The sequence below is a fragment of the Podarcis melisellensis genome (assembly GCF_964234715.1).
Source record: "Podarcis melisellensis genome assembly, chromosome: 13".
Lineage (NCBI taxonomy): Eukaryota > Metazoa > Chordata > Lepidosauria > Squamata > Lacertidae > Podarcis > Podarcis melisellensis.
Genome location: NC_138545.1, coordinates 30,972,581 through 30,997,814, shown reverse-complemented (window position 1 = coordinate 30,997,814; position 25,234 = coordinate 30,972,581). Strand labels below are relative to the sequence as shown.

General features: G+C 46.6%; 1 protein-coding gene and 1 long non-coding RNA gene across 5 annotated transcripts; one reads left to right on the top strand and one right to left on the bottom strand.

Annotated features, from left to right (window-relative positions):
• Window positions 1-359: 359 nt before the first annotated feature.
• On the bottom strand, window positions 360-5,035 carry LOC309355146. Of its 3 annotated transcripts, XR_014162427.1 has the most exons (4): window positions 4,837-5,035; window positions 3,830-3,919; window positions 2,576-2,650; window positions 360-435 (listed from the first exon to the last, which is right to left on the bottom strand). It is a non-coding gene; the product is annotated as an uncharacterized lncRNA (long non-coding RNA). The 3 variants fall into 3 exon arrangements; XR_014162428.1 differs by lacking the exon at window positions 2,576-2,650 and having other exon boundaries at window positions 364-435; XR_014162429.1 differs by lacking the exons at window positions 360-435; window positions 2,576-2,650 and adding an exon at window positions 3,012-3,505.
• Window positions 5,036-5,211: 176 nt separating this feature from the next.
• On the top strand, window positions 5,212-24,854 carry LOC309355116 (Golgi-associated RAB2B interactor protein 3-like). 2 transcript variants are annotated; one of them, XM_081885666.1, is made up of 8 exons: window positions 5,212-5,299; window positions 6,857-6,911; window positions 7,674-7,837; window positions 16,293-16,492; window positions 19,298-19,547; window positions 20,825-21,111; window positions 23,077-23,123; window positions 24,643-24,854. In XM_081885666.1, the coding sequence occupies exons 2-8, from the start codon at window positions 6,857-6,859 to the stop codon at window positions 24,756-24,758; spliced, it is 1,119 nt and encodes a 372-aa protein (XP_081741792.1). In that variant the 5' UTR covers window positions 5,212-5,299; the 3' UTR covers window positions 24,759-24,854. The 2 variants fall into 2 exon arrangements, with proteins under 2 accessions (XP_081741792.1, XP_081741793.1); XM_081885667.1 differs by lacking the exons at window positions 5,212-5,299; window positions 6,857-6,911 and adding an exon at window positions 9,803-9,909 and having other exon boundaries at window positions 7,700-7,837.
• Window positions 24,855-25,234: the final 380 nt, after the last annotated feature.

Below are 25,234 nucleotides of genomic sequence, written 5' to 3'. Positions count from 1 at the left end.
TCATTTAAACATTCTTAAAATATCAATAGCTTCCCTTCTTCTCTTTCCATGGTTCATTTTGCATATCATAAATCCCTGCATATTTTACAAAAACTATGCCATTCAGTATTCCATTATTGCATCCATCATAACTTACTTACACTGTTGAATTTATCTTAACACTGCCAGCGTTTTCAGGTGTACACAACCCCTGCAAAAAAAATCTGCAAGCTGCGCATATTCTGTCAGCTTAAGTTGTCATTCTTCTTCAGTTGGGACCTCACTCGTTCTCCATTTTCGGGGCTAACAAAACACGGGCCGCTCCCCCCCTGCCATCATTCTGAATTTCACCTCCTGATTCAAAGGCTCCTCCTTCTTGCCCCGTTTGGCCTCCGAGGAACCAGAGGTGTCCACGCTCTTTCTCATTGTGCCCTTGATCTCTGCAGCCAGGGAATCCTGCAATTCAAAAAGTCACAGTGGGCAGGTGGTCTTTCACTAGTAAAAGATGCCCAGGGAATTTCCAGAATCAATTTCTTTTTCTCACTCGTTTCCCATTTGGGGGCTAACAAAACACGGGCCGCAGTAGTGGCATACATAAATAACCTTTTTTGACACCTAGGAATTTCAGTCTGAATTATCCTCAACAAATAGGACACTGGGGTTTTTTTTGGGGGGGGGAAGTACTTTTAAACATTTTTTTCAATTCACTATGGATTATTTCCCAATACTCTTTTACCCTTTTACAAGTCTACCACATGTGAAAGAATGTTCCATCAACCTCTTTGCATCCCGTTTTCCTCAGGCCACTCCTCTGACAGGCCCTGCTTTCCCTATTCCTCAAGTGATTTTGCCTGGCTGGAATGTGCCCTTGAACTGTGGCAATATCTCTTGCTTGCATGGCTGGAGGTAGGGGTTGTGTGTTTGTGTGTACAGAAACTTCTAACTTTTGTGTAGCTAGGAGAGTAGAAAAGTAAGCGTCGCATCCATTGCTCAGCTTACTGTTGCCTCAGGCCCCTGTCCATGAAGTCCCCGGAAGGTTCCGCAGAAAAGAATGCTGCCTTTCGCCTGAAGCATTTACTACATTTCTGGCACAACTGGGCTGCAGAGCGAAAAGCGACGGGGACTGTACAAATGTGCCGTTTTACAGAAAGATGAGACAGGTAAGCGGCCTCCTCAGCTCTCAGCAACCTTGTGCCCGGAATCTTCCAGCGGGGCTTAATAATTGCCGATTGCATCCTGTCAACCCACATCTTCCTCAGCTTTCATCTGTCTCTCCTGCCTATTGCTTTGCTTGACATGGTGTCAGGTGGATCAGCTTGAAAGGCGTCCTTGGTCGTGCACCAGGGATGGAGCCGCAGCAGACTGTCTCAAACTGCTGTTTCGAAACACCTCCGCTTCTTTGCAGTCAAAGGCTCCCTCCTAACCATCCCTGCACCCTCCTACTTATTGAAGCGAGGGGTTCCTGCCAGCATACGGACCACAGGATGTTCACCTGCCTTTCATATGTTCCGGGTTTCCAGCCAACGAAGAAGAATTTCAGTCAACTAATTTGTCTTTTTCACCAACTGATTACTTTTAAATACATTTGCATGCTGGGAAAGCGTCAATATAAGTGCCATTTTCAGATAGCAAAAGGAAGTAGGGTGATAACTAACTAACAATAAACAAAATCTGCCACTTATAGTTGTTGGGAGGTAAATGGTTCCTACCCCCCCCACCTTTTTCTATTTCCTGTTATAGGAAAAACACCAGACACCCAATATCCTCCAAAACACACACACACACACACACACACACACACACACAGCAGCCAGATTGATTAGAATTGGCCCTCTCCAACACAGATGGAAGATCTGTTATTTTTAAAAGCTCTGTGACAGGCTGAAATTCAACAGGCAATGCTTTCCCAGGCATTGATTTCCCAGCTGCAGTGATTGGTGTGCTGCCTGTTGAATTCCTGCCTGTTATGCACCTGCCAAAGCACAAAGACATTTTTTTTTTGAGGGGGGGAGAGAAGAGTGGCAATCTCTTTGCAGAGTCATGCAATACCTCTTCAATATTGTTTGTCCCTGGCTGATTCGGGGGAAAAGTTTCAGAGCAGCCCTGTTGCCTTCTGCAGTATCACAATTTTCAAACCAGCCACATCTGCCTCCCTCCACCCCATTGCCTTGCCTAGACAGTGCTCATCCTTTTCAATTCCAGGTCAATTACATCTCTCCTCGAGATTCTGCCTGCCAATCTCTCTCTCTCCACTATTTTCCTATCAAGGCATTTTTCTTCTTCTTCATTAGCTGCTGAGAATGAGATGCTCACTTCAGCAAGGAGGAGGAGGTGTGGGGGTTAGCAAAGGCATATTGAGGAGAGGGGACCTGAAATTATTTTCATGGCCAGGAAAGGTGACTTTTGCTATCCAGCAATAATAGTTTAACCACGGGACCCGACATGGCGGAAGCTCTGCTCTGATGAATATAGTTAATACTAGAGCTGTGCTGAAAATTCCAAGACCGACGTTTTCAACTATTCATTAGGTGATTGGGGAGAAATTAAACTCTCCTGAAAAATCAGGGGAGGGGATTTTTCTGAAATGTTCATTTACCTTCCTTAGCTTTACAAGGTAGTCCATGATCAGAAGAAACTTTTCATGTATGTGTCAACAGCGGCTAGAATATTACTGGCCCAAAGATGAAAAAGTGATGAAATACTAACTAAAGAACAATGGCAAGAAAAAGTGACGGAATACGTGGAAATGGCAAAGCTAACTGAAGGATTAAGAGACCAAGACAATAGAGACTTTAATAAAGAATGGGAACCATTCATGCTGTATTAGCAGAAACAGTGTAAAGAACTGGACTCACTAGAAGGCTTTGAGTAAACACTTAAAATGGACAAAATAAATAAAAATATAGAAAATATAAATTAATGTTAGAATGGTAAGAGGATAATAACATGTAAGTTAAGTTTAATTTCAAGAGTTAACAAAATAAGCAGGGGAATTTATATGTTAAAAAAAACAGAAGAGGAAGTTGTGGGGGGGGGTTAGAAAATGTACGTTATGTTATTGGACATTACTATGATATAAATGTAAAAGTAATAAAAATTATTTAACCAAAAAACAAACAAACCAAAAAAACACCAAGGTAGTCCATGATCTCTCATTTTCCCCTTGCTTGTTTCAACTTAAAAAAAATGTCCATAGCTGGTAACAGCAGCAAAAGACACTCTTTGCTGCTTCCCATGGAGTACAGTTCCTGGAAGGCTTAGGAAGTGATGCCATGTTTCATCCCATCATTCCCAAGGCATTCTGGGAAGTGAAGCCACATGTGAGACTCCCTAGTCTACAGCTTTCCATCTGCTGAACTTACGGACAAGAGACTAGGGGCTGCCCACACTTTTGCTTATCCTCTGCCTAGAAAGCATGAGTCTGAGCAGTTTCCCACTTGAACTGCTCTTTGTAGGCATGCTTCTGAGCAGTTGTCCCCCTTGCCCAGCTCCTTTCCAAGGGAAGACCCACTCTTTAGCTCTGGCTCTATATCAGAGTAAACATCAATCTAGGTAAAAACCCATATTGCCACTCCGATTGAGTGCTAAAGAGCAGTTTCCCCCACCTTTGGGTGGGTGGGAGAAACAGTGGGACAAAATGAAGTGTGGATAAGCCCTCAGTAAGTTAAGTGACAACACACCCACCCCAAGTGAGATAAATTTATCCCCCCAATCCCCCCAAAGGAGCAGAAAAGCAGTTACCATTTTTGCAAGGGGTGTATATTTTTGGGAAAGGGGGAAGGGGAGTGGTTTTGGCTCAGTCTTACTTAATTTGCTGCCCATTTGTTGACCCAGGTTCCTTTTCGCTCACCTTGAAATTTGGTAGGGGCAGCGATTTGCAGTTGGAACTGATGCTGCATTTCAGCTGAAGTTGCTCTCAGAGTGGTTCCACTTCAGGGATCTGAACACACATTAAAGGAAGAGGAAATAACTTCAGCAGGATTATTCTACTTAATTGTTACCTAGCATTTCTCTATCTTAGCTTGCTTCTACCATGGACCTCAAGTTCCCAGGCCATCTCTCCTCAGATCTCCTTAGCATCATCTGGCTTAGGGCAGTGGGTGCTCTCAGAGACCATTTGCAAAATCTCCCGTTGTGCACAGGTTTCTATATCTACAGGTATTCCAAGGCCATTTGGGTAGGTGCACAGGGTGGCCCTGAAGTGCTGCCTGAGGCAGAACAGCAAGGCTGGCCAAGTTATTTCAGTACCTTGGACAGAAAAGCCCTCCTTTCCCCATCGCTGGAAAACAAACATGCAAGGATCACGCAGATCATTTCAAGGAAGTGCTGTAGCTCTGTGGCAAACCATGTTGCTTTGTATACAGGAGGTCCAGGACTCGAATCTGAAACCCTGGAGAGCCTCTGCTCATTGGTATAGAGAACACTCAGTTAGACAGACCAATGATCAGCCTCAGTGTCAGGTAATTTCCTATGGTCCTAATTTGGCTGAGGCAGTCAGATCAGGCAGTAGAGCACAAGGCTCTTAATCTTGTTGGGCAAAAGATCCCTGCATTGCAGGAAGCTGGACCAGACGGTTCTTGTAGTTCCTTCCAACTCTATGATTCTTTGACTATGACTCTATGACCTCATTCTGCCTAATGGGAGGGGATAAAGGCTGCACCTCTTTTCATCCCTTTGTCTAGCCAAAGCTACAGGAGCTCTGTCTTCCTCCATCACACCTGATCACCACCTTAGCAGGAAAGGGATCTGGGGAGAGAAGGGGGCTGGACTACGAAGCTGAGGAAGTTTGGGGTTCCAGGAGGGAAGAGGGGAAACCGAAACGTTGGCTGCAGCTTTCCAGCAGCACAGTCTGTTTACCTTTTTTGACTCTAGCATTCGTTGGAGGGAACGGCACCACCAAGGCTCAGCCTTGCGTGCAGACGGTCCCCGGTTCAATCCTTGCCATCTCCAAGTGGGGTGGTGAGATACTCTTGCCTGGAACCCCAGAGAGTCACTGCCAGTCAGTGTTGACAATATTGAGCTAGATGGACCAGTGGTTTGATTCCAATAAGGCCACTTCCTAAGGTCATACGCACCATGTGTCGTGAAGAGAACCAGCCCAGATCCTGAACCTACCAGTCCAGGGAGTGGAGACGGACTCCTAGCCACTAACCCCTTCCTCTTTACCCCAGCCACCCATTAAGGCCTGGGCTAAAAAGGTCATAGAGGCAATGATGACATCACAACATTCATCCCCCAAGCCAAGGGAGGGGGAAGCACAGAGGCAGCAGCTGTGGGGAGTTAACATTGAAGACCTTATGTTACAAGCTACAAAAAGACGGTCAGTGACTCCTAGACCTAGAGATTTTTGGCGGGACTCTGGGAGAGAGGCAGGGAGGGTGATAACCAAGGCTACAACAAGCAGTTACTGCCTGAGATGGTCCTCTAATAAAGGAGTCTGTAAAGTCCTATGAATGGTGACTATTCCCTAGAGACAAATAAACGGCAAGGACAGGCCTTTCTCTCTGAGGCTGTAGACACACCATTCACTTAAAGCACATTACTTCCTCAGAGAATCGTGGGAACTGTAGGTTACCCCTTCACAGTACACCCAAAAACTACAGTTCCCACGATTGATTTTTTTGGGGGTGGTGGTGGTTCATATGCTTTAAATGTATGGTGTGTACACAGTTGCAGGAGATGGGGGGAAACAGGTGCCAGGCTACTGAAATAGTCAACAGGCATCCCAGGCACAAACATTTGTTCTCTTACCAGAGAGCATTTCCCAGTGTGCCCTTGAGGATATTAGAACTCACTGCTTGTTACAGTTTCCCAGGGGGCCCCTTCACATGAATGTGTATCTGTGCACATCACTTGAGTCTACAATCCTTGATGAAGCAGAGCTGAACCTGCACGGCCCAACTCCATTGAAAACTCCATTGCGTCTGAAGTCATGGGAGGTGGGGCAAAAGTATTTGATTTGTGATGGGTCATTCACATCGCCACTCGGATGCTGCACTCAGTGAGTGACAGACATGCGTATGTGTACTGTTTATAGAAAGGGGGGATCCCCTTTTGGTCATGTGATCAAAAATATAGAACTGAGAAGCTGGTGGCATTATTATCGATGCAAATTATGCAATTAGCAGTACTAACAGTAGTTTATCCTGCCATGAGCATTGCAAGATCCTTAAACAAATCAAGACACAGGACTAAGGGCCAAATTTGTGCATATGCTCCTTTATAAGTTTAGATGCAAATTTAGGCAAAGTTTCAGAGGGAAATCTGCCCTGTAAGCAAAGTATATTTTACATTCTTAAAAGGGGGTGGAACAGAAGTTCTAGAGCCTACTGGAACACCCCCCCCCCCAAACAATACTCCTGTATCCCTCATTTCGCCCAAAAAGCTCAAAGCAGTGTTCATCATTTCAGTCTATTCTATCAAAGGGAAACTGAGCCTGGGTGAGAATGACTGAGCTCAGAATGAGATGTCAGAATTCTGGGCTTCAGCAGAAGTGGTCATATTTTTCAAAGCTCCCCATCTCCCTCATTATTAGGTTTAGGTTTATTAAATTTGTATATAGCTTCTCATTAAGAAGTCCCAAAGCAGGCTATAAGCCATTAAAAAAAAAAGAACAATACAATGATAACAATTCCAAATCATTAGTTGCTGCCCAGAAAAATGAAAATGCAAAACCACCACAAGGTTGGAGCCAGGCAGGTCCCCTTGGGGGAGCATTCCATAAACAAGGGAGGGGGGGGATGCTACTACAACTGAGTTTTCAACCTCATGTACTTAGCATTTGTACAGTGCTGTTCAAAGCACATGAATTTCCTCATTGTAATCCTTATAACACCCCTGTGAGATAAAGAAGTAGTATTATTTCCCTATACTGCAGATGAAGGGACTCTGGAAGAAACAAAGCGAGAGAATGGCTTTCCTAAGGCCTCCTGGTGAGTTCATAGAATCATATAATTGTAGAATTGGAAGGGATTAAATAGGGAAATTCATTATTGGTAGCTGAGTCTCTTAGCTATTACTCTACATCTGCATTTACAGAATGCAGTGCGTGTTTTTAGCAGGCTGAATCATCGATAGCTCCTCCCCCTGCAGTAGTACATTCCAGAAATCAACCAGCTCTTTCTGGGAAAGCTGGAGATGGGCTCTCTGGCAGACATAGAACTTAGTTATTTTTTATGAGCTTCAGGAATTATAGTGCCATATGTTCCTCAGGAATTAAAAAAGAAATCTGGGCGCTTATGGAATCAGTGGTTAAAATCAGTGCAGTTTTGAAAGATTCCATCTGCCATCTTGATTCAAAATGGTGTCCAGTTGTACCCAAACATTCTCCCAGATTGAGTGCAATAGTGGGTGAGATTGCTGACGGCTTTCCCCCACTCTCCCAACCCCATTTTTTCTCCTGGGCCAAGCATGTGAAACTGAAATCTAAGTTCCTCACCCTCTCCATTTTATCCTCACAACCCAAATCATGAGGTAGGCTAGGCTGTGACTGACCCAAGGTCACCCAGTGAGCTTCATGGCTGAGTGGAGATTTGAACCCTGGTCTCGCAGGTCCCCACTCCAGTCCCTTAACCACTACACCACACTGGCTCACAGTTGTCTCGCCCACTGGTCATTGGCCTATTTAGCATGTCTAATTCACAGAGGTTCTTCCTCCCTGTTTCTCCCCCAACTGCACGTCGTTGTGGGTTCAGGACGAGGGAAGACGCTGAGATCCCAGCTGCCCAGCGTCTCAGCGGGAGGCGACTACGGCAAAGGACTTTTCAACAGGGAGATGGGACCATTGCAGAGCCAGCTTAGTCAAGGGGAATACGCTTTACTCAGGCTTGCTCCCATGTTGGAAAGTGACTTTGTGCAGGTAACTTGCAGCAAGATCAAATAACCCTTCTGGTTGCCAGGTGAATTTTGTTCTCGTCACCCTTTCCCCAAGGGTACCTCTTCCCTAGAAAGCGGGCAGAGGGAAGAAATAGCTGGGGCTGCCCCTACTATTGCCAAGTGAGACGCCTGAGTCAGTTGAAGGATACGAGGCGGCAAGAAGCAGTGGTGGGGCATAGGAGGGTGGCACCCTCCTAGGAGGATTTGATATCCCACTTTATCACTACCTGAAGGAGTCTCAAAGTGCCTAACATTCTCCTTTCCCTTCCTCCCCCACAACACTCTGGGAGGCGAGTGGAGCTGAGAGACTTCAAAGAAATGTGACTAGCCCAAGGTCACCCAGCAGCTGCATGTGGAGGAGCAGGGAATCGAACCCAGTTCCCCAGATTACGAGTCTACTGCTCTTAACCACTACACCACGCTGGCTCTAATTAGAAGTTTCCGGCAAATTCTGAAGATGCACCTCTTCATCCCAGCCTTTGACCAGGGCTGGCCTGAGACATTTTGCTGCTGTAGGCAAAAGCCCCCAACACCCCCCCTCCCCAGTGCTGCCATCTTCACCCCACAACACCCACCACACCCCACAGATCCAGGTCCCCACCCTGCTCCTGCCCCGGCACTGCTGCCCGCCCCATCACCACACCTGTGGCTGTGCTGGCTGCGGCCACAACACAGCAGCAGTACAAAGACAGGGGAGGGGGGAGTCTCAGATCCACTGCTTGAATCAAGTGTCTTCGCTTCCACCCTTGCCTCTGACCCCTGCAATGTATGTTTTAAAACCCACCCTACACTTGCAGTTGTAAGCTGGGTAACACTGTTTTTAAAGTTGCATTTTAAATTGTCGCAAGCCTCCCTCACAGGGATGGTGAAGGACAGGTAATAAACCTATTATTATTATTATTATTATTATTATTATTATTATTATTATTATTACCATATTGGCCTGAATATAAGCCTCACTTTTCCCCCAAATTCCCTCCGTGAAAAGTTAAAGTGCGGCTTATATTCGCGACCTTACAGTATGCAGCCAGGAGCCCGGGGCAAACAGCACCAGCAGTGTGGCAAAGTGGCACCCACCATGTATGTAGTCCCCCGTCCTCTCCCCCAAGGCCAGGAAGGGAGAAAGGCTGCTGGCAATACAGCGCAGCTCCCCCCCCCCAAGTATGCAGCCAGGAGCAGCAAGGAATGGAGGGGCTTATTTTCAGGTGTTTTTTCTTTTTTTTCTCTCCCCCCTCCAATTTTCAAGGTGTGGCTTATATTTGGGTGCAGCTTATATAAGGGCCAATACGGTATTAGGGTTGGCAAAATAAGCACAAGCTTAAGGAATCAAGGGAAGGGGGTTGCAACAGAGATTTTCCATGGCTGGATTTTTAACATGAATGGTCACAGATTGTTCAGCTGAGCATTCATTTTCTCAGTTGAAGCCTATTAAAAAATCCCAGCAGAACCACTATGCGACAAGACCTGCCGGCTAGCCTTATCTCTACTAAGTATAGAAGCAGATGAGTTATGTGAGATTAGTTTTGAGGAGCCAATCAAAGACTTTGCAATTAGGGAAAAGTAGGAGAAAAAAAATTCAAATATAAAGTATAATAATCATTTTCCACAATACTGTAGGGTTTTTTTCCATTTTGAAAAATATTATTTTATTTTATTTTATTTATACTTTGAGTTGGATATATATGGGGGCACTAAAATCTTTTAAGTGCTTAAGGCCTCTAAAGGTCCTAATCTGGCTTTGATTATTATTATTCAGTATTAAATTGCTTGTCTGTTTGGCTTCTGTACGTGGAAAGGGGCTTGCACGCGCCATTTTGCCCTTCAGGCCTGCCCTGGAAATGTGCGAGGTGTTTCTCTGCCCAGAAGTGTAGCAGATGCAGCCATATCTTGAGCGCTGAGATTAAAAAGGACAGGAAGAACCGAAGCTGCTTCATTTCCTTCCTGGCAGGCTGCTCCTAAAAGCACAGGGACAGAGCAAGTTAAAAGAAGAGGAAGAAGATGGCCACTCTAGGCCCGCCCCCTCTTCCCATCTCTCCTGATGACTTAATCTCTCAGGTAATAGGGGAAGGGATGTAGGTCCACATGCTTGGCATGCAGAAGGTGCCAGGTTCAGCCCCTGACAGGGAGGGCTGAGAGAGACCCTTGTCTTTAGCCCTGGAGAGCTTCTGCCAGTCACAGTAGACCATACTGAGCAAGACGGACCAATGGTCTGACTCATTATAAGGCAGCTTCTCGTCTCCTAAGGGAGAAATTATGGGGCTCAAGGCTGCATGAAATGGTTGTTCTTTATTAGGCATTTATCATTTAAAAACAACAGAAGCAGCAGCAGCAGCTCCTGTGCCTATAATAGCTCCTGGGCAGACAGAACCTGAATGGATGAAGTCTCTCTCTCATTCTTGCCTCCTCCAGGCCAGGAAAAGCTTCACTGGTTGAATTTCTGCCTTTGCACGGAGAACTGACAGGAAAATAAATAGGCTTGCCCAATGACCAGTTTCTAAAAAGTAAGCAAACATCTAAGACAACTTCTGAGATTTTAGCATGGGCATGATTTTCAGAAAACGGCCAGGGAATCTTTTTAAGAGATGGTAAGCATGATCACCTATTGTAGGCATGCACATTTCTTCAGATACCTTCAGGTATCTGAAGAAGTGTGCATGCACACGAAAGCTCATACCAAGAACTAACTTAGTTGGTCTTTAAGGTGCTACTGGAAGGAATTTTGTTTTGTTTTGACTATGGCAGACCAACACGGCTACCTATCTGTAACTGCACCTATTGTAGGGTAATTGACTGTTAAAAGCATAATTTACAAGAGGAGTTTGAAAGCTGGCAGTCTTAACAATGATGTAAACAAAAGCTGCTCCTTTTCCCTTATGGGGTACCCAAGAGCCCGTACAGTGGTACTTTGAGTTACAGACGCTTCAGGTTACAGATGCTTCAGGTTACAGACTCCGCTAACTCAGAAATAGTACCTCGGGTTAAGAACTTTGCTTCAGGATGAGAACAGAAATCGTACGGTGGCAGCAGCGGGAGACCCCATTAGCTAAAGTTAAGAACAGTTTCAGGTTAAGAACAGACCTCCAGAACAAATTAAGTTCTTAACCAGAGGTACCACTGTATAGAGACCTTAAGTGGGTTCCCTTTTGGTAGGAGAAAATAACAGAGGGCAACCAGAGAATATTGAGAAGCAAAGCAGCTAGTAAGTCTGATCTTTCTTGAACTGTTGCAACAGGGTCCTCACTCACCACATGCAGGAGGGAGGAGAAACCCAGAACAAAGGTGTGCAAGCTCTTATACAGTGGTACCTCCGGTTACAGACGCTTCAGGTTACAGACTCCGCTAACCCAGAAATAGTACCTCGGGTTAAGAACTTTGCTTCAGGATGAGAACAGAAATTGTGCGGCAGCAGTGGGAGGCCCCATTAGCTAAAGTGGTGCTTCAGGTTAAGAACAGTTTCAGGTTAAGAATGGACCTCCAGAACGAATTAAGTTCTTAACCCAAGGTACCGCTGTATAGACTTTTGAAACTGCCACCCTGTAGCCCAAGACCACATCATACATACATTACGGAAGGGGTGGTCTACAGCAGAGGAACTGATACTACAGATGCCCAAATGACTCTTAAATCCTAGGGATGGTTCCTCTTTTATTCCTGCCTTTAACTTCTGTTGTTCCTGAATGACAAACCACTAGAATATAGGTGGAGAACCCACAACCTGCAATGGCTGATGCCCATTGGTACCGATAGGGTGGAAGGCAGGGAGACCAACAGTAGGTGGCGCTAACGAGCCAGAACCAATGAGAGGCAGAATCAACTAATTATATATTTGCCCTTCTTCCACCCTTCCACAAGCGGCGGCACTGAGACTAAGGAGAAAGAAACTGATACACAGGTGGCATCTGGCCAGACTGAGGTTGGTGGGGGGCAGTGCTCCATATACCCAAATGGACCAGCCTCATCTGCCCCTGGACTATCCTTCCTCAGTGCAGCCCCTAATCCCACCCTCCTGCTTCTTGGTGCTGCCAGCATCCCTGCTGAACAACACAACCAGGAATGTGAAGGATGGTGTGTATGACATTCTCTGGGGTGCCCCCCAAGCTATGGAACTCCCTCCCCACAGCTCTAGAAGTCATATCCCTGGTGCACTTGCCTACAGACGCACATTCACAAACACCAAGGCAACATTGAGCGCACTGTCTCCCACTTCACACTTTGCATTTGATGCAATTCATTTTGAACTGTGGCTCAGAAAAGGAAAGAGGAGGCCTGTTTTGAACAACAAAACACAGCCATTTATCACAAACAGCAATCATGAGATGTTTTCCCCTTAGTGCAACATCTTTGTGATTTTAATATTAAATCATACGATAGGACTTAGTTCCAGGCTATGACAAAGTTGGTTCTTCCTGGATGCAAAATGCTAATGCTTGCCCCCGGTGCCACACACAAAACCACCTGTCAGATTGCCGCTGAATGAGTTTGACTGTAATTTCTTCTGCAATTAACACGGCCAGATCCACGGGAGATGAAATGTTCTTGTTTGTTTGTTTAAGGGACACTGCTTTGATCAGTTTACTAACAAGCCCTGCTTTAGAAGCTAGTGCAGAACCAGCTGTTGCAGAGTTATTGAATATAGCTGGGTTTAAAATGAAAAAGAAAAACCAATGCAGAGTTGAGAGCTGTGGCAATACCTCAGGTACTTTCTGTGTGGGAATATGGCAGCTGCAAATTTATAGATACGAAGCTGCTTTGGGGGCTCAGGCCTTCCTTCCCTATAGACCTTCTTGGGTGCTGAGACTGGCAGAGGGGGCCTTTTCGGTAGTTCTGTTGCTTGGGCTGGAGAGAGAGTGGCAGCTTGGGAGAAGATATTCTCTGCGGCAGCCCCCAAACTGTGGAACTCCCTCTCCACAGAGATCAAACTCTCCAAATATCCTTATTTTCCAGGGGAAATAGGTTCAGAAATCTTCGAACCTAGCAGTTTGAAAGCACACCAGTGCAAGTAGATAAATAGGTACTGCTGCGGCAGGAAGGTAAATGGCGTTTCCGTGCACTCTGGTTTCTGTCACGGTGCCCCGTTGCACCAGAAGTGGTTTAGTCATGATGGCCACATGACCCAGAAAGCGGTCTGTGGACAAACACCGGCTCCCTCGACCTGAACGCAAGATGAGCGCCGCAACCCCGTAGTTGCCTTTGACTGGACTTAATCGTCCAGTGGTCCTATACCTTTCACCTGATTTTCCAGGGGCGGTCCTGGATTTACAGCCGTCCTGGTTTCTGATTTGATCCCAGAATATTCCACTTTTCCTTGGGACATTCCTATTTTAATCAGAGAAATGTTGGAGGGTATGGAGTTACCCGACCCCCGAGCCACCTGAAGGTATAGGGTATAGGGAATCTTTGTGATGCTTAATGTTTTAGTATGCTTTCATATACGTTAGAAGTCGCACAGAATGGCTGGGGCATGGTATAAATAGTAAAAAAATTATTATGGAATAGGATGTCATCACAGGGACGCGGGTGGCACTGTGGGTAAAACCTCAGCACCTAGGACTTGCCGATCGTCAGGTCGGCGGTTCGAATCCCCACGGCAGGGTGCGCTCCCGTTGCTTGGTCCCAGCCCTGTCAACCTAGCAGTTCGAAAGCACCCCCGGGTGCAAGTAGATAAATAGGGACCGCTTACTAGCGGGAAGGTAAACGGCGTTTCCGTGTGCTGCGCTGGCTCGCCAGATGCAGCTTGTCACGCTGGCCACGTGACCCGGAAGTGTCTTCGGACAGTGCTGGCCCCCGGCCTATAGAGTGAGATGGGCGCACAACCCTAGAGTCGGACACGACTAGCCCGTACAGGCAGGGGTACCTACCTTATTTTCGTCAGAGAAATGAAATTGTTTTTATATTGTGTTTTTATGCCGTAACCTGCCCTGGGAGCTTAGGGTGAAGGGCAGGTAATCAATCAATCAATCAAATAATAGACCAAATTGGACCTCTGGTCCATCCAGGTAGTTATTATTTATAGCAACTAGCAGCAGCTCTCTGAGGTATCACAAAGGGCACCTTTCCCAGGCCTATGTGGCATTTGCCAAGGATTGAACCCGGGACCTTCTGCATGCCAAGCAGGTGCTCTACCCACTCAGCGACAGCCGTCCTCCTCCAAGTGTGTCCCTGCTTTCATTTGTGAAATGTAGGGTGGCACGTTACTCACATCCCTTAAATTATCTTCCCTGTTCTTATGGAGATGTAAAAACAGTTACCGTAACTGGCAGTCATTATAGGCCCTTATTATCCTATGCAGCAATTTCAGACTTCAGAGCGAGTGCCTGACATGCAGGACAAGAGTAATTTGTGTTATGTTTCTGCAAAACAGCTTAGATTTCCTTATTCTGATTCTTCTTCTTTTTAAGCATATCAGCTTCGGCTTGTTGTTACTTTCAGAAGCTCCCCTCTCTTTCTCAAGCACGCTTGCTTGCTTGCTTGCTTGCTTGCTTATTTATTTATTTATTTATTTATTCATTTATTTAAATTAAAGGCAGTACTCACTGAAATTTGTCCAGATCCTCCTTGTGGAAAGAGAGCTTCCAAATTAAGACCGCTCCATATGTTGTTAAGCAGGTGGAGACTTTAATTGAAAACCTGCCTACAAGAGAGGCCTAAATAGGTTTGAGAATGCAACACGCTTTGGTTTCCTCTGTTGGAAAGACATATCAACTTTGCCTCCAACAATTTCAGCAACCATGCCTCCTTATTAACTAATGACAAACTTTTCCCTATTTGCTCATGTAAAAGTCTCTCCGTTGTGATCATATATTGAGATAATATTCCATAACCCTTTTCTTATTATCCATTGGTCCACACCCAGTTCTGTATCTTCAGTTTCCACTTCATGTTGAATTTGCTATATTCTTCCAGCCTTATTTAGTATTGATTCTTCCATTTGTGTTTCTTCCATTCTTTTTCCAAAAAAAATAAATGAAAAATTGCCAGAGATTTAATAGCTTTATCCCTTGGGATCACCACTCCAAGTCATAGGTAGAACTCTTTCTCTCTCAATTCTATTGATGTCAGATTATCCAGATAACTCTGCATCTCTCCATCTATAACTTTATTTTTGTTTTCCAAAATCTCAGCTTTATCGTTTGGTTGCTTCATTTCTCCATACACTTGTATAGTGGGTTCTTCCATTTCATCAGTTGCTCCTTCTAGTTTTGCCATGGTTTCATCTCTGTGTCCTGCCAGTTCTTCGTTGTCTAGACTAGAGCAGTGTTTCCCAACCTTTGGTCTCCAGCTATTTTTGGACTACAACTCCCATCATCCCTAGCTAGCAAGACCAGTGGTCAGGGATGATGGGAATTGTAGTCCAAAAACAGCTGGAGACCAAAGGTTGGGAAACACTGGTCTAGAGCATCTATATCATTTCTGATACCTTTACCCATTTCATTCATGTCTGGCTTAATTTCATTCCTCATTTCATTCGTCTCCGATCTGTAAGATTTTATTTGTTCAGCAAATATCTGCTGAATAATGCCAATAGTAAGCAGTGTGTCCAAAGCTGTTTTTCTTTCCTCTATCGCTTTTTAAATGGAACTTGCCATACTGAATGTTAAGGTTACTTAAAACATAAATGACACACAATCGATCTGACATCTTCCACCCCCAAAAAATTAATGGTGAAGCTATGCAGGAATCTCAGCTAAAGCATCTGTGACAGATGGCCATCCGACCTCTGCTTAAAAGCCTCCAGTGAAGGCGAGTCCACCCCCTCTCATGGGAGTCTTATTGTCAATACAGTTCTTCTTGATGTTTAGTCGGAATCTCCCTTTGTAACTTGAATTCATTGGTTTGAATCCTACTCTCCAGAGCAGGAGAAAACAAGCTTGCTCCATCTTCCATTCTTAAGATGACTATCATATCTCCTCTCATTCACCTCTTTTCCAGGCTAAACATACCCAACTCCCTCAACCATTCCTCATAAGGCTTGTAATATGGGATTAGCACCAACTTGCTTAAAAGAGGTCAACTTCACTGGGCATAATTGCCAGTCTTTTGGTCATATCTGAAGCAATCCTTTGGATCCCAGCCATAAGCTAGACTTCTTAAAACACTGGTGGCCACCAAAGATTCAGTTAATCGATGGTGGTTTCCACACAGTATTTAAACAAGAAGAACCCAAAATAACTGGGATGTGGCTGCTTAGGCTGAGCAGCTTTCATAAAGCTTGTTTGAGTTGGCCTGTCAGAAAACTGAGGAAACAAATCATTCCAGGAATTTATTTTTATGCTCTTGTTGATGCCAACAGCATTCTGAGTGGCACAGTGAGGTCTTAGGCACCGCCCTTCTTGAGATGGTCTTATGAAAGACTTATGATGTGATAGACCATCAGTGCCTGCTCATTCTGTTGAATGAGGCCCTGTATATCTGCCACTGCCCTTTCCTGTTCTCTGCAGATTAACAAACGAGGAGAGGTGATTGACGTGCACAACCAAGTCCAGACCGTGACTGTCGGGGTTGCTTGCACCTCATCCAGCATGACGGTCCCCAACGTGCTGCTTCTGGCTCGCCCCACCTGCCCTCCCGAAGAGACGCCCCAGAAGTTTAAAACCTTGCTCCGCCAGTCTTCCTCGTCGCTGGGATTAGAGCTCACCAGGTAAGCCCAGCTCCCAGCTCCATACAGAAAATCCTGCAGATGCTGCAATGCCTTTCAAGGCTTCGTAACGTAAGACAGGCCACCATTTTTAATGGATGGAGATGCTGCAACTTGAACAGGTCAAACTCGTAGGTGAAGTGTTCATGGTATCTCTGGGCTGTAAAAGAAAAAGCTTCACCTGTTCATTTCTGCCTGTTACGCCACAGCTTTTCCTGGACTGAAGACTCTCGCAATCCTTTTTTTAAAAGGTTGGCAATCTTACAAGGGTGAGTTTGGGGTAGGGGTGGACAGGGTAGGGTTGTAGAACCCAAATGACCACACTATGACTTCTGAATTTTGTTTTAACTGTTTTTAATCCTTGTTGTCAGGTGCCCTGGGACCTGCTGGGTTTTCCACCTGTATTTTTCCATGTGTAAGACGCCCCCATGTATAAGAGTCCCCCATGTATTTTGGGGGACTCCAATTTAAGAAAACGAGGGAAGATGGCACAGAGTTGGTTTTTTTTGGGGGGGATGCCAAAAATCACTCACCCGCACGCATTGCAAAATCCGCCTCTCGTCTGTCCCCTCGCCAGCAGAAGCTGCCAATCGCCCACCCAATTGCCGCAGTGTCAGCCAATCAACACCAGCTATTGACGCAGCAACCAGTAACACGCCCAATAGCCACTGACAGCCGCGGAAGGAACCTATGCACTATCCATGTATAAGGCAACCCCCACTTTTCAGCATAATTTTAAAATAAAAAAACCTAGTCCTATACAGTGGTACTTCAGGTTACATACATTTCAGGTTACATACGCTTCAGGTTACAGACTCTGCTAACCCAGAAATAGTACCTCGGGTTAAGAACTTTGCTTCAGGATGAGAACAGAAATTGTGCTCCGGTGGTGCGGCAGCAGCAGCAGGAGGCCCCATTAGCTAAAGTGATGCTTCAGGTTAAGAACAGTTTCAGGTTAAGAACGGATCTCCGGAACGAATGAAGTTCTTAACCCGAAGTACCACTGTACACGGAAAAGTACAGTACTCATTATGATGGTGGTGTCCTTTATCATGGCTCATGGCTCAGCCATCTCTTAATGAGATTTGTGGGTTTGAGCCCCACATTGGTCAAATGATTGCTGCATTGCAGGGTGTTGGACTAGATCATGGGGAGGCAAACTAAGGCCCGGGGGCCGGATCCAGCCCAATCGCCTTCTATATCTGGACGGTCCAGGAATCAGCATGTTTTTACATGAGTAGAATATGTCCTTTTATTTAAAATGCATCTCTGGGTTATTTGTGGGGCATAGGAATTCGTTCTTTTTTTTTCTTCTTCCCCAAAATATAGTCCGGCCCCCGACAAGGTCTGAGGGACAGTGGACTGGCCCCTGCTGAAAAAGTTTGCTGGCCCCTGGGCTAGATGCCCCTCATGGTCCCGCCCCACTCTATAATTCTATGATTCTGTGTACTGCAGGTTGTGTACTGTGTACTGTGTACTGCAAGTTGTCAGGCTCATCTTTTGGACAGGGAAACTTGTCCTAGGTGATTAGGTGATGCCTGGAGAAGTTGTGTTATCCTTATCCATCCCCCTCCAGTCAAAGGTAGCAGGTATGCTATGTGTGAGTGGAGAACAAGACAAGCATTTTGGGCAACAGACTGAAGTTTTGAATGAGACAGAATGGGGTGAGGGAAAGAGAATTGAGCTGAAAACTTTAGGAGCGCTTTGGGGTGCTAACTGCCTTACTGGAGGAGGACAGTTTTGGCTGTCTGTTCCTCCTCCACCTATGCTCAACCTGTACATTTATAATAATAAAAAATGCAACAAGTGACCTCCTTCCAAAGGAAACTGAACCCAGGTAAGCATTGCATCTCTGGAACATCCTCGCTGCTTGGAGAAGTGGGGTGAACAGCACTGATTTAATTTAATACTCAGATTCAAAGGCAGGCAAGGACCGTGGGCAGACAGGCAGCTATTGGCAGGTAGGAGACTAGTAGCTTTGGCACCGCTGACAGCTTCCGTGACTGAGCGTGGCTTCGATTCAGCTCTGCTTCCTGTCCTATTTGGATTCCTCAGTCCCCAAGTCCACAGCAAACTGCCATGCTGAGTTAGACCATTAGTCCGTCTAGCCCAGGACTGTCTACACTGATTGGCAGAGGCTCTCTGTCTCCCACCCCTCTTGGCCAACTTTTCCTGGAAGGGTTTGCAATCCTTCTTGGTGGGCTGGCTACTAACAATGAATGCTGATTAATGAGCAACCAAAGCCATCTAGGAATGGAAGGTGGCAGGTGGAGCTGAGCCTCTCTCTGTGTGTGTGTGTGTGTGTTGTCAGTTTTGTATGGTAAAGGGAGGAAAAACAGAGGCAATTTTGTATTGTTACAAGCACCTGCTTTGAATGTGCACCGTGACCATTTCTGGAGGGTTTTGTATCATTTGCTAGGTGTTTACTCAGTGGTCTTGATGGTTGTTGGCTACCGGCTACTAGACAAGCCTCACCTGCTTGAAAGGGATTGCAGAGAGCAGCCTGACAGTGCAGAAATATTTGTTGGTTTTTTAAATAGATGAAGAACCCTGGACCTATTTGTCTAGAATTTGGCGGGATTTATCCATCCAGGCTATGCTTGCAAAGTTCATCCAGTTCTGCCAAACAGAGAACAAGAGAGAGGCTAAAACCATTTCTTCATTTTCCTCACTAATAGTGAACTGGGAGGCACAAAAACTTCATGTCTTTCTGAAGCTGTTTGGACCAAATCGGGGCTGTTTTTGTACGTGCTGAATCAGCGCCCAAACGGAATCATGCCCCTAATTCTTCCTTTCCACCACCTACAGGCTTATCCCTCTTCATTTTGTCAAGATCTCGCTCCACAACGCAGAGAAGAAGCAGCTGCGATTCAAGCTGGCGAGCGGCCGCACCTTCTACTTGCAGCTCTGCCCCCAGCCTGGCGCGAAAGAGGATGTCTTCAAACTGTGGGTCAAGGTGGTCAACATGCTGCGGCCACCCTCGGACCAAGGGCCCCTATTGCACAGCAACAGCGAAGACCCGGGGGGGTCTGGGGAGGCTATGACCGATAGGGCACAGGTGTGCAACTCCTTCTGTTTATATAGCGTAATCGCTATACAAGACACTTTGCAGGGCAGCATGAGCACAGGAAATGGGTCTATGTAGCTTAGTATTGCCTACACTGACTGGCAGCAGCTATCCAGGATTCCGGAGAGGGGTTTCTCCCAGGCCTGCAGGAAGATGCCACGGATCAAACCTGGAACCTTCTTCAGATGCTCTGCTACTCGGCTACAGCCCTTCCCCATGTCTCCATGCCCCCTTGCTTAAGGTTACCAGATTTTTTCCAATGAATCCGGGGACACTACTAAATAGATGAATTTTGCCAGGGGACTGATTTGTAAATCTGGGGACTGTCCCTGGAAAACGGGGACATCTGGTAACCTTACCCTTGCTGTCTTCTGCCTTCTTCATGCACCCCTTGCTGCCCCATACCAATATCTCCGATGCTGCAGGAAGCTCATGGGAGAGGTCTGGGGTGGGAAAAACAGGGAGAAGCAGTACGAAGAGACTCAGAACTGATTGGATTCCCCTCCTACCTCTTAGCAACACAATTCGATCCTTGGATGCTTTAAGCTGGTTGGACATCCGTTGGAGAGAAGGCAGAGAGAGAGAGAGAGAGAGAGAGAGAGAGAGAGAGAGAGAGAGAGAGAGAGAGAGAGGAGTTATCTTTTAATTTACAAACAGCTTGGTACATGCACTCACATATCACGAAGAACACGAAGCAGGCCCCAAATCGGGTTGCTTCCCTTACAGCTCTTGCAGTAGTCTGTTAAATCAGATTTGTATGAACATTTCTGCTTTTTTAAAGAAAGAGAAAAAAGGCAGTTTGATTCCGTAAGCTGGGTGGAGCGTGGAGGGGATGGTTGGTGGAAAGGGACCAAAAAAAAATGCACACACAAACACACTAACACACACACACACCTCGGATATTTTCTGTGCTGCTCTACCCATTGGTGTAGATGGCAAAGTGGTGGAATAGACATGAGTATGGTGAGGGAAGAGGCAGGAGTGTGTGGACCCTCATGTGCTAATTGGGCGCACAGAAATGTTGCATCTGAACCTTGCTTCCAAGACTGCAGCCCACTCCAGACCCCGGCAGTGTGGTGTACTGGTCAGAGTGTTGGACTAGCACCTGGGAGACCTGGGTTCCAGTCCCAAAGCCACGAAGCTCGCTGGGTTCCCTTGAGCCAGCCACTGGTTCTCAGCCGAACCTACCTGGCAGGGTTATTGTGAGGATAAGGGTTAGAATTATTTGGTGGTGCTTTCAACGGTCCTGATCCATCTGTCTGCCCCAGAGCCTGCGATCCTTAAACCTAGAAGAAACCGTGAGCATCCATAGTATCTATTCACCCGCTGAAGTTCGCAGCCCTGCCCAAGAGGACGTCAGGAGCAGGCACAGCCTGGTTTTCTCAATGGGGAGCCAGCCCAGCTCCAGAGCCCCCAGCCCTTCTCCATTTGAAAGCGAAGGAAGGACAACTGAGTTTGAGGACCTGGGGGTGCCAGAGCCATTGGAGCGCCCGCCCAGCACCAGGAGTCGGGGCAGTCAGCCCGAGAGGACTGAGAGGAGCCCTAGGATGAGCAGGTACTGGGTTAGGGCTTGTTTGGGAGAGGGGAGGGGTGTTAAGGGAGCTGAAATTTGCAGTGCTCCAGCTCAAACACAATGTTTTGAAAAGCAGGAGAGAGAGAGCAAGCAACTACTGGGAGGCAGTGGGGTGTAGTGGTCAGAGCAACAGACCAGGACAGTGGGAGACCTGGCTTCAAATCCCCACTCGACCGTGAAGCTGATTTGAGTGCCCTGGGGCCAGGCGCCATACAGAGGCTGCGTACATCGCAGACATTGAAAGCGCATTTCCCTAGGCACGCATGCGCACCCCCTGGGAATGGCAACTTACCTCTCACAGAGCTACAATTCCCAGCCCCCCTCACAAACTACAGCTCCCAGGGTTCTTTGAGGGAAAGCCACATGCTTTAAATGTATGCTGTTTGTATGCAGCCATAAAGTTGCTGAAAAGATTGCAGGGGATACCACAGAGAGCCACCACCATCACTTGGTAGCCAACCAAACCCTTTAGGAACCTGGAAGATGCAAGTCATTTCAGCCTGTAAACGGGGAAGAGTGGCACCTGTAAGCCTCTGAGATGTTGTTGGACTAGGAATGATTGGGGATTAAAAAGGTAAAGGGACCCCTGACCCTTAGGTCCAGGCGTGGCCGACTCTGGGGTTGCGGCGCTCATCTCACTTTATTGGCCGAGGGAGCTGGCGTACAGCTTCCGGGTCATGTGGCCTGCATGACTAAGCAGCTTCTGGCGAACCAGGGCAGCACACGGAAATGCCATTTACCTTCCAGCCAGGGTGGTACCTATTTATCTACTTGCACTTTGAGGTGCTTTCGAACTGCTAGGTCGGCAGGAGCTGGGACTGAGCAATGGGAGCTCACCCCGTCGTGGGGAGTTGAAGCACCGACCTTCTGATCGTCAAGTCCTAGGCTCTGTGGTTTAACCCACAGCGCCACCCGTGCCCCTACGATTGGGGATTAGCAAACCAGTATCTATTGGTTATTTAATCAAACAGTGAAATGTAGTTTATTGCTTATTTTTATTTTCATTATTATTATTTCTTTATCCCAACCTTCCACATACAGATCCCAGGGTGTCTTAACAACACCTAAAACACAACTTTTAGAACAGAATTACTATTCAGTATTGGATTTGACAAACAGCGTTATAGCTCTGCAATTTGAAAAACAGATTTCAGAGTTGGGTTGTTTGTTTTGTGGCCCCCTGAAAGCTGAGTTGCAACCACCCCAAATTGAAACACATCAAATGTTGAAACTGATTTTCGGACTTAGGGTTCATCTGGACCTCTTTTTGTGCCATGCTTTCCAGGCCCAGGCCTGCACTTTAAAGCTCCCTGTCCAAGCAGTTCTTATCACGGCACTTTCATGGAATCATAGAATTGTAGAGTTGGAAGGGACCCTGAGGATCATCTAGTCCAACCCCTTCAATGCAGGAATCTGCAGCTGAGCCATACGGGGATCAAACCTGCAACTTTGGTGCTACCAGCACCATGCATGCTCTCACCAACTGAGCTATCCAGGCCCTGAGAACCCACATTTTAATGCTGAATTGGAGCAAATGGCAACTGCCAGAAAACCTGATTGCCATTTGCTCCAACTCAGTGGTAAAATGTGTTTTTTCCTGGGGAAAGTGATAGGGCGGAAGAACACCCGTTTCCATCACAGAGCTTTAGAGCTTGGATCTGTGCCTGGAAACATGGTGTGAAAGGAAATCTGGACAACCTTTAGGTAGGTTTCACCTCCAGTATACATATGTTACTGGTTGTGGGCGTGCATCTAGTGGGTTAAGAAACCAAGAGACCGGAGGGGGGCAGCTATTGAAGGCAAGCCTGCTTGCATCCTAAAAAATAATGTTGCAAAGTAACTAAATTTGCCCAGGGATCCAAAGCTGGGGAAATTTCCCACGGTGGCCGTAGGGAATTGTGTGATGTCATTGGATAGAGTCGTCTTGACGGGCTGTTCTCGTTTCAGGAAAACCAGTAAGAGCAGAAGTAGCAGAAGGAAGTCTCCCCGGAGAAGTAAGAGATGCTAAACGTCCGTCGAGAGCTGACAGTTCTGCCGTTTGGTGGCTCCTATCAATCACCTTCCTACTCTAGCTGATAACCAGCCCTGCTTAGGTTCTGAACTGGTCTCTTTAGGATGGCCACTTCTTGCATTGCCAAAGATGAGGATAAAGCAGGCCACAGTTTTGTCATTATGGTTGCTTAAAGAGAAATGCATCTTGCCGTAGTGTGACCAGTGCCCCTGGTTCAGTCTGCTGCCCAGGTGTTCACTGCTGATGGGCGACATCAAGTCTCTGTTCTTAGGCTTCTTCTTCTTCAAGCCAGACCTGGGCCATGCAGCCCTTCAAAAGCCACTATGAAGCCCCACAGTGGAGGCTGATCCTTTAGGGCCCAGCGGTTCTCAACCTGTGGGTCCCCAGATGTTGTTGGACTACAACTCCCATCATCCCTGAGCTCTGGCCTTGCTAGCTAGGGGTGATGTGAGTTGTAGTTCAACAATATCTCAACCACAAGTTGAGAAAGGCTGCTTTAGGCTAAATGTTCAGTCTGTCTTCAGCGGGACTCCATTTGTTTGCCTTCTTACTTACAACCAGTTTCCTATCAGCTTCCTCCTCCTTAGTTTCAGTGTTGTCCTTATAGACATCAGCAGGGATGAAGATGGAGGCAAAACCAGAATTAGTTGGCTCTGCCCATCATTGACTCTAGATCCCCCTACTGTTGGCTTCCTGCCTTACACCCTACCTGTTGGTGACAAGGGGGGGGGGGAAATAGATATAAAATGAGAATTCATTGGCTGCCTAGATCTTGGCTTGGGACAATTATTATTTGGTGGGAGAACCCCAGCAGAGATTTAAAATCTCAAAATATGCAGCTAGGAAAACATGGATATATAGACTGTTGAACCTTTAATATATGCCCTTGTGAGGTACAAAATAGTCTCCTCTTCCCCCAGCACAGAAAAAGACCACGTTTGGTAAGTTAAAATGGTTTACTTACAAACTCTCCAAAGGTCAGATTCATGTGCTCTTCCACACAGCATTCAGAAAATGTTGCAAAGGCAGGAAAGCCTGGCTTGGTTACAGAAGCCAAGTGGTATAGGAACACAAGAATGGCTTGTTAAAGCTATGCGGTCTGAGCTTGGAGCAACCAGCTCAGACCTTGTCACATGCTGAGGATGTTGGTGGCCCCCAGCTCCTGACTTCTCTACCCACTAGACCATGCTGGCTTGAGATGATGGGTGTTGGAGACCAACAACATCTGGAAGGCTGCAAGTTTCCCATCCCTGGATTAGGCCTACACTATCCCTCCTCTCCATCACAGAACTACAATTCCCATATTTCTCTTAAGAGGAGGAAATGCCTATTAACCCAGTTTAAGTTAATGGGTCTCTCTTTTTCAACTCAGGCTCCAAACCCTCCCTGCCTGATCTTTCCATCTCTCCCACTTCCTTGTTTGCCTGCACACTGTGTCCATGAGCAGGCCCTTGTGCTCCAGGGAGTCATGTGTCTACTTCCTTTTCCTGTTTCCTCCACAGGTTCAAGCCGGAAGCCCAGCAAGATTATCTCCCTCATCAGATCCTGCTCCTGGGGGAGGCGGAAGAGGAGCAAGAGCCGAGATGCCAGGTCCCGGGGCAAAGGAAAGAAACACTGAGTGGAGAGAAAGGAGAACCCAAATTCCGGAGCCTCTTGGCCACCTCAACATTACTAAAGAGACTGGTTATAATAAAAACAAAGAACACCAAAAAAAGCGCAAAGCATTGTGGGTATGGGGGAAATGAGAAGCAAGGGTCAAAGTTAAGGGGGTGCAGATCACACTGAACGGCAAAGACAGTTCCATTTTCTGACACTGTGTCGCTGCTCTGCACCTGCAGCTCCTGCCAAATGGTAGGGCCGGCCTAGCTTAAGAAACTTCCAGACGAGGCCAGAAGCAGACTGAGGGAGCGAAAGCTCTGTACAGGACTAAACTGTTTCCTTCTTGGACGTGGTGTCCTTTCTGTTGAACCCCAAGACGAAAATCCCTCCACTGGTAATCAATAAGGCCTCACACCTTTGGATTGGCCTGTTCCAATGCGGCCAGAGGCAATTATTACCAGATCCCCTCCATTTCTCCACTTGGGGCCACCTTCA

Excerpts from the sequence above, each read along its gene's own strand:
- LOC309355116 (XM_081885666.1), top strand. The coding sequence starts at position 6,857 with ATGAAGGGACTCTGGAAGAAACAAAGCGAGAGAATGGCTTTCCTAAGG. Across the intron at positions 7,838-16,292 it reads TGGAAAGTGACTTTGTGCAG|ATTAACAAACGAGGAGAGGT; the intron begins GTAACTTGCAGC and ends TGTTCTCTGCAG. Across the intron at positions 16,493-19,297 it reads CTGGGATTAGAGCTCACCAG|GCTTATCCCTCTTCATTTTG; the intron begins GTAAGCCCAGCT and ends CACCACCTACAG.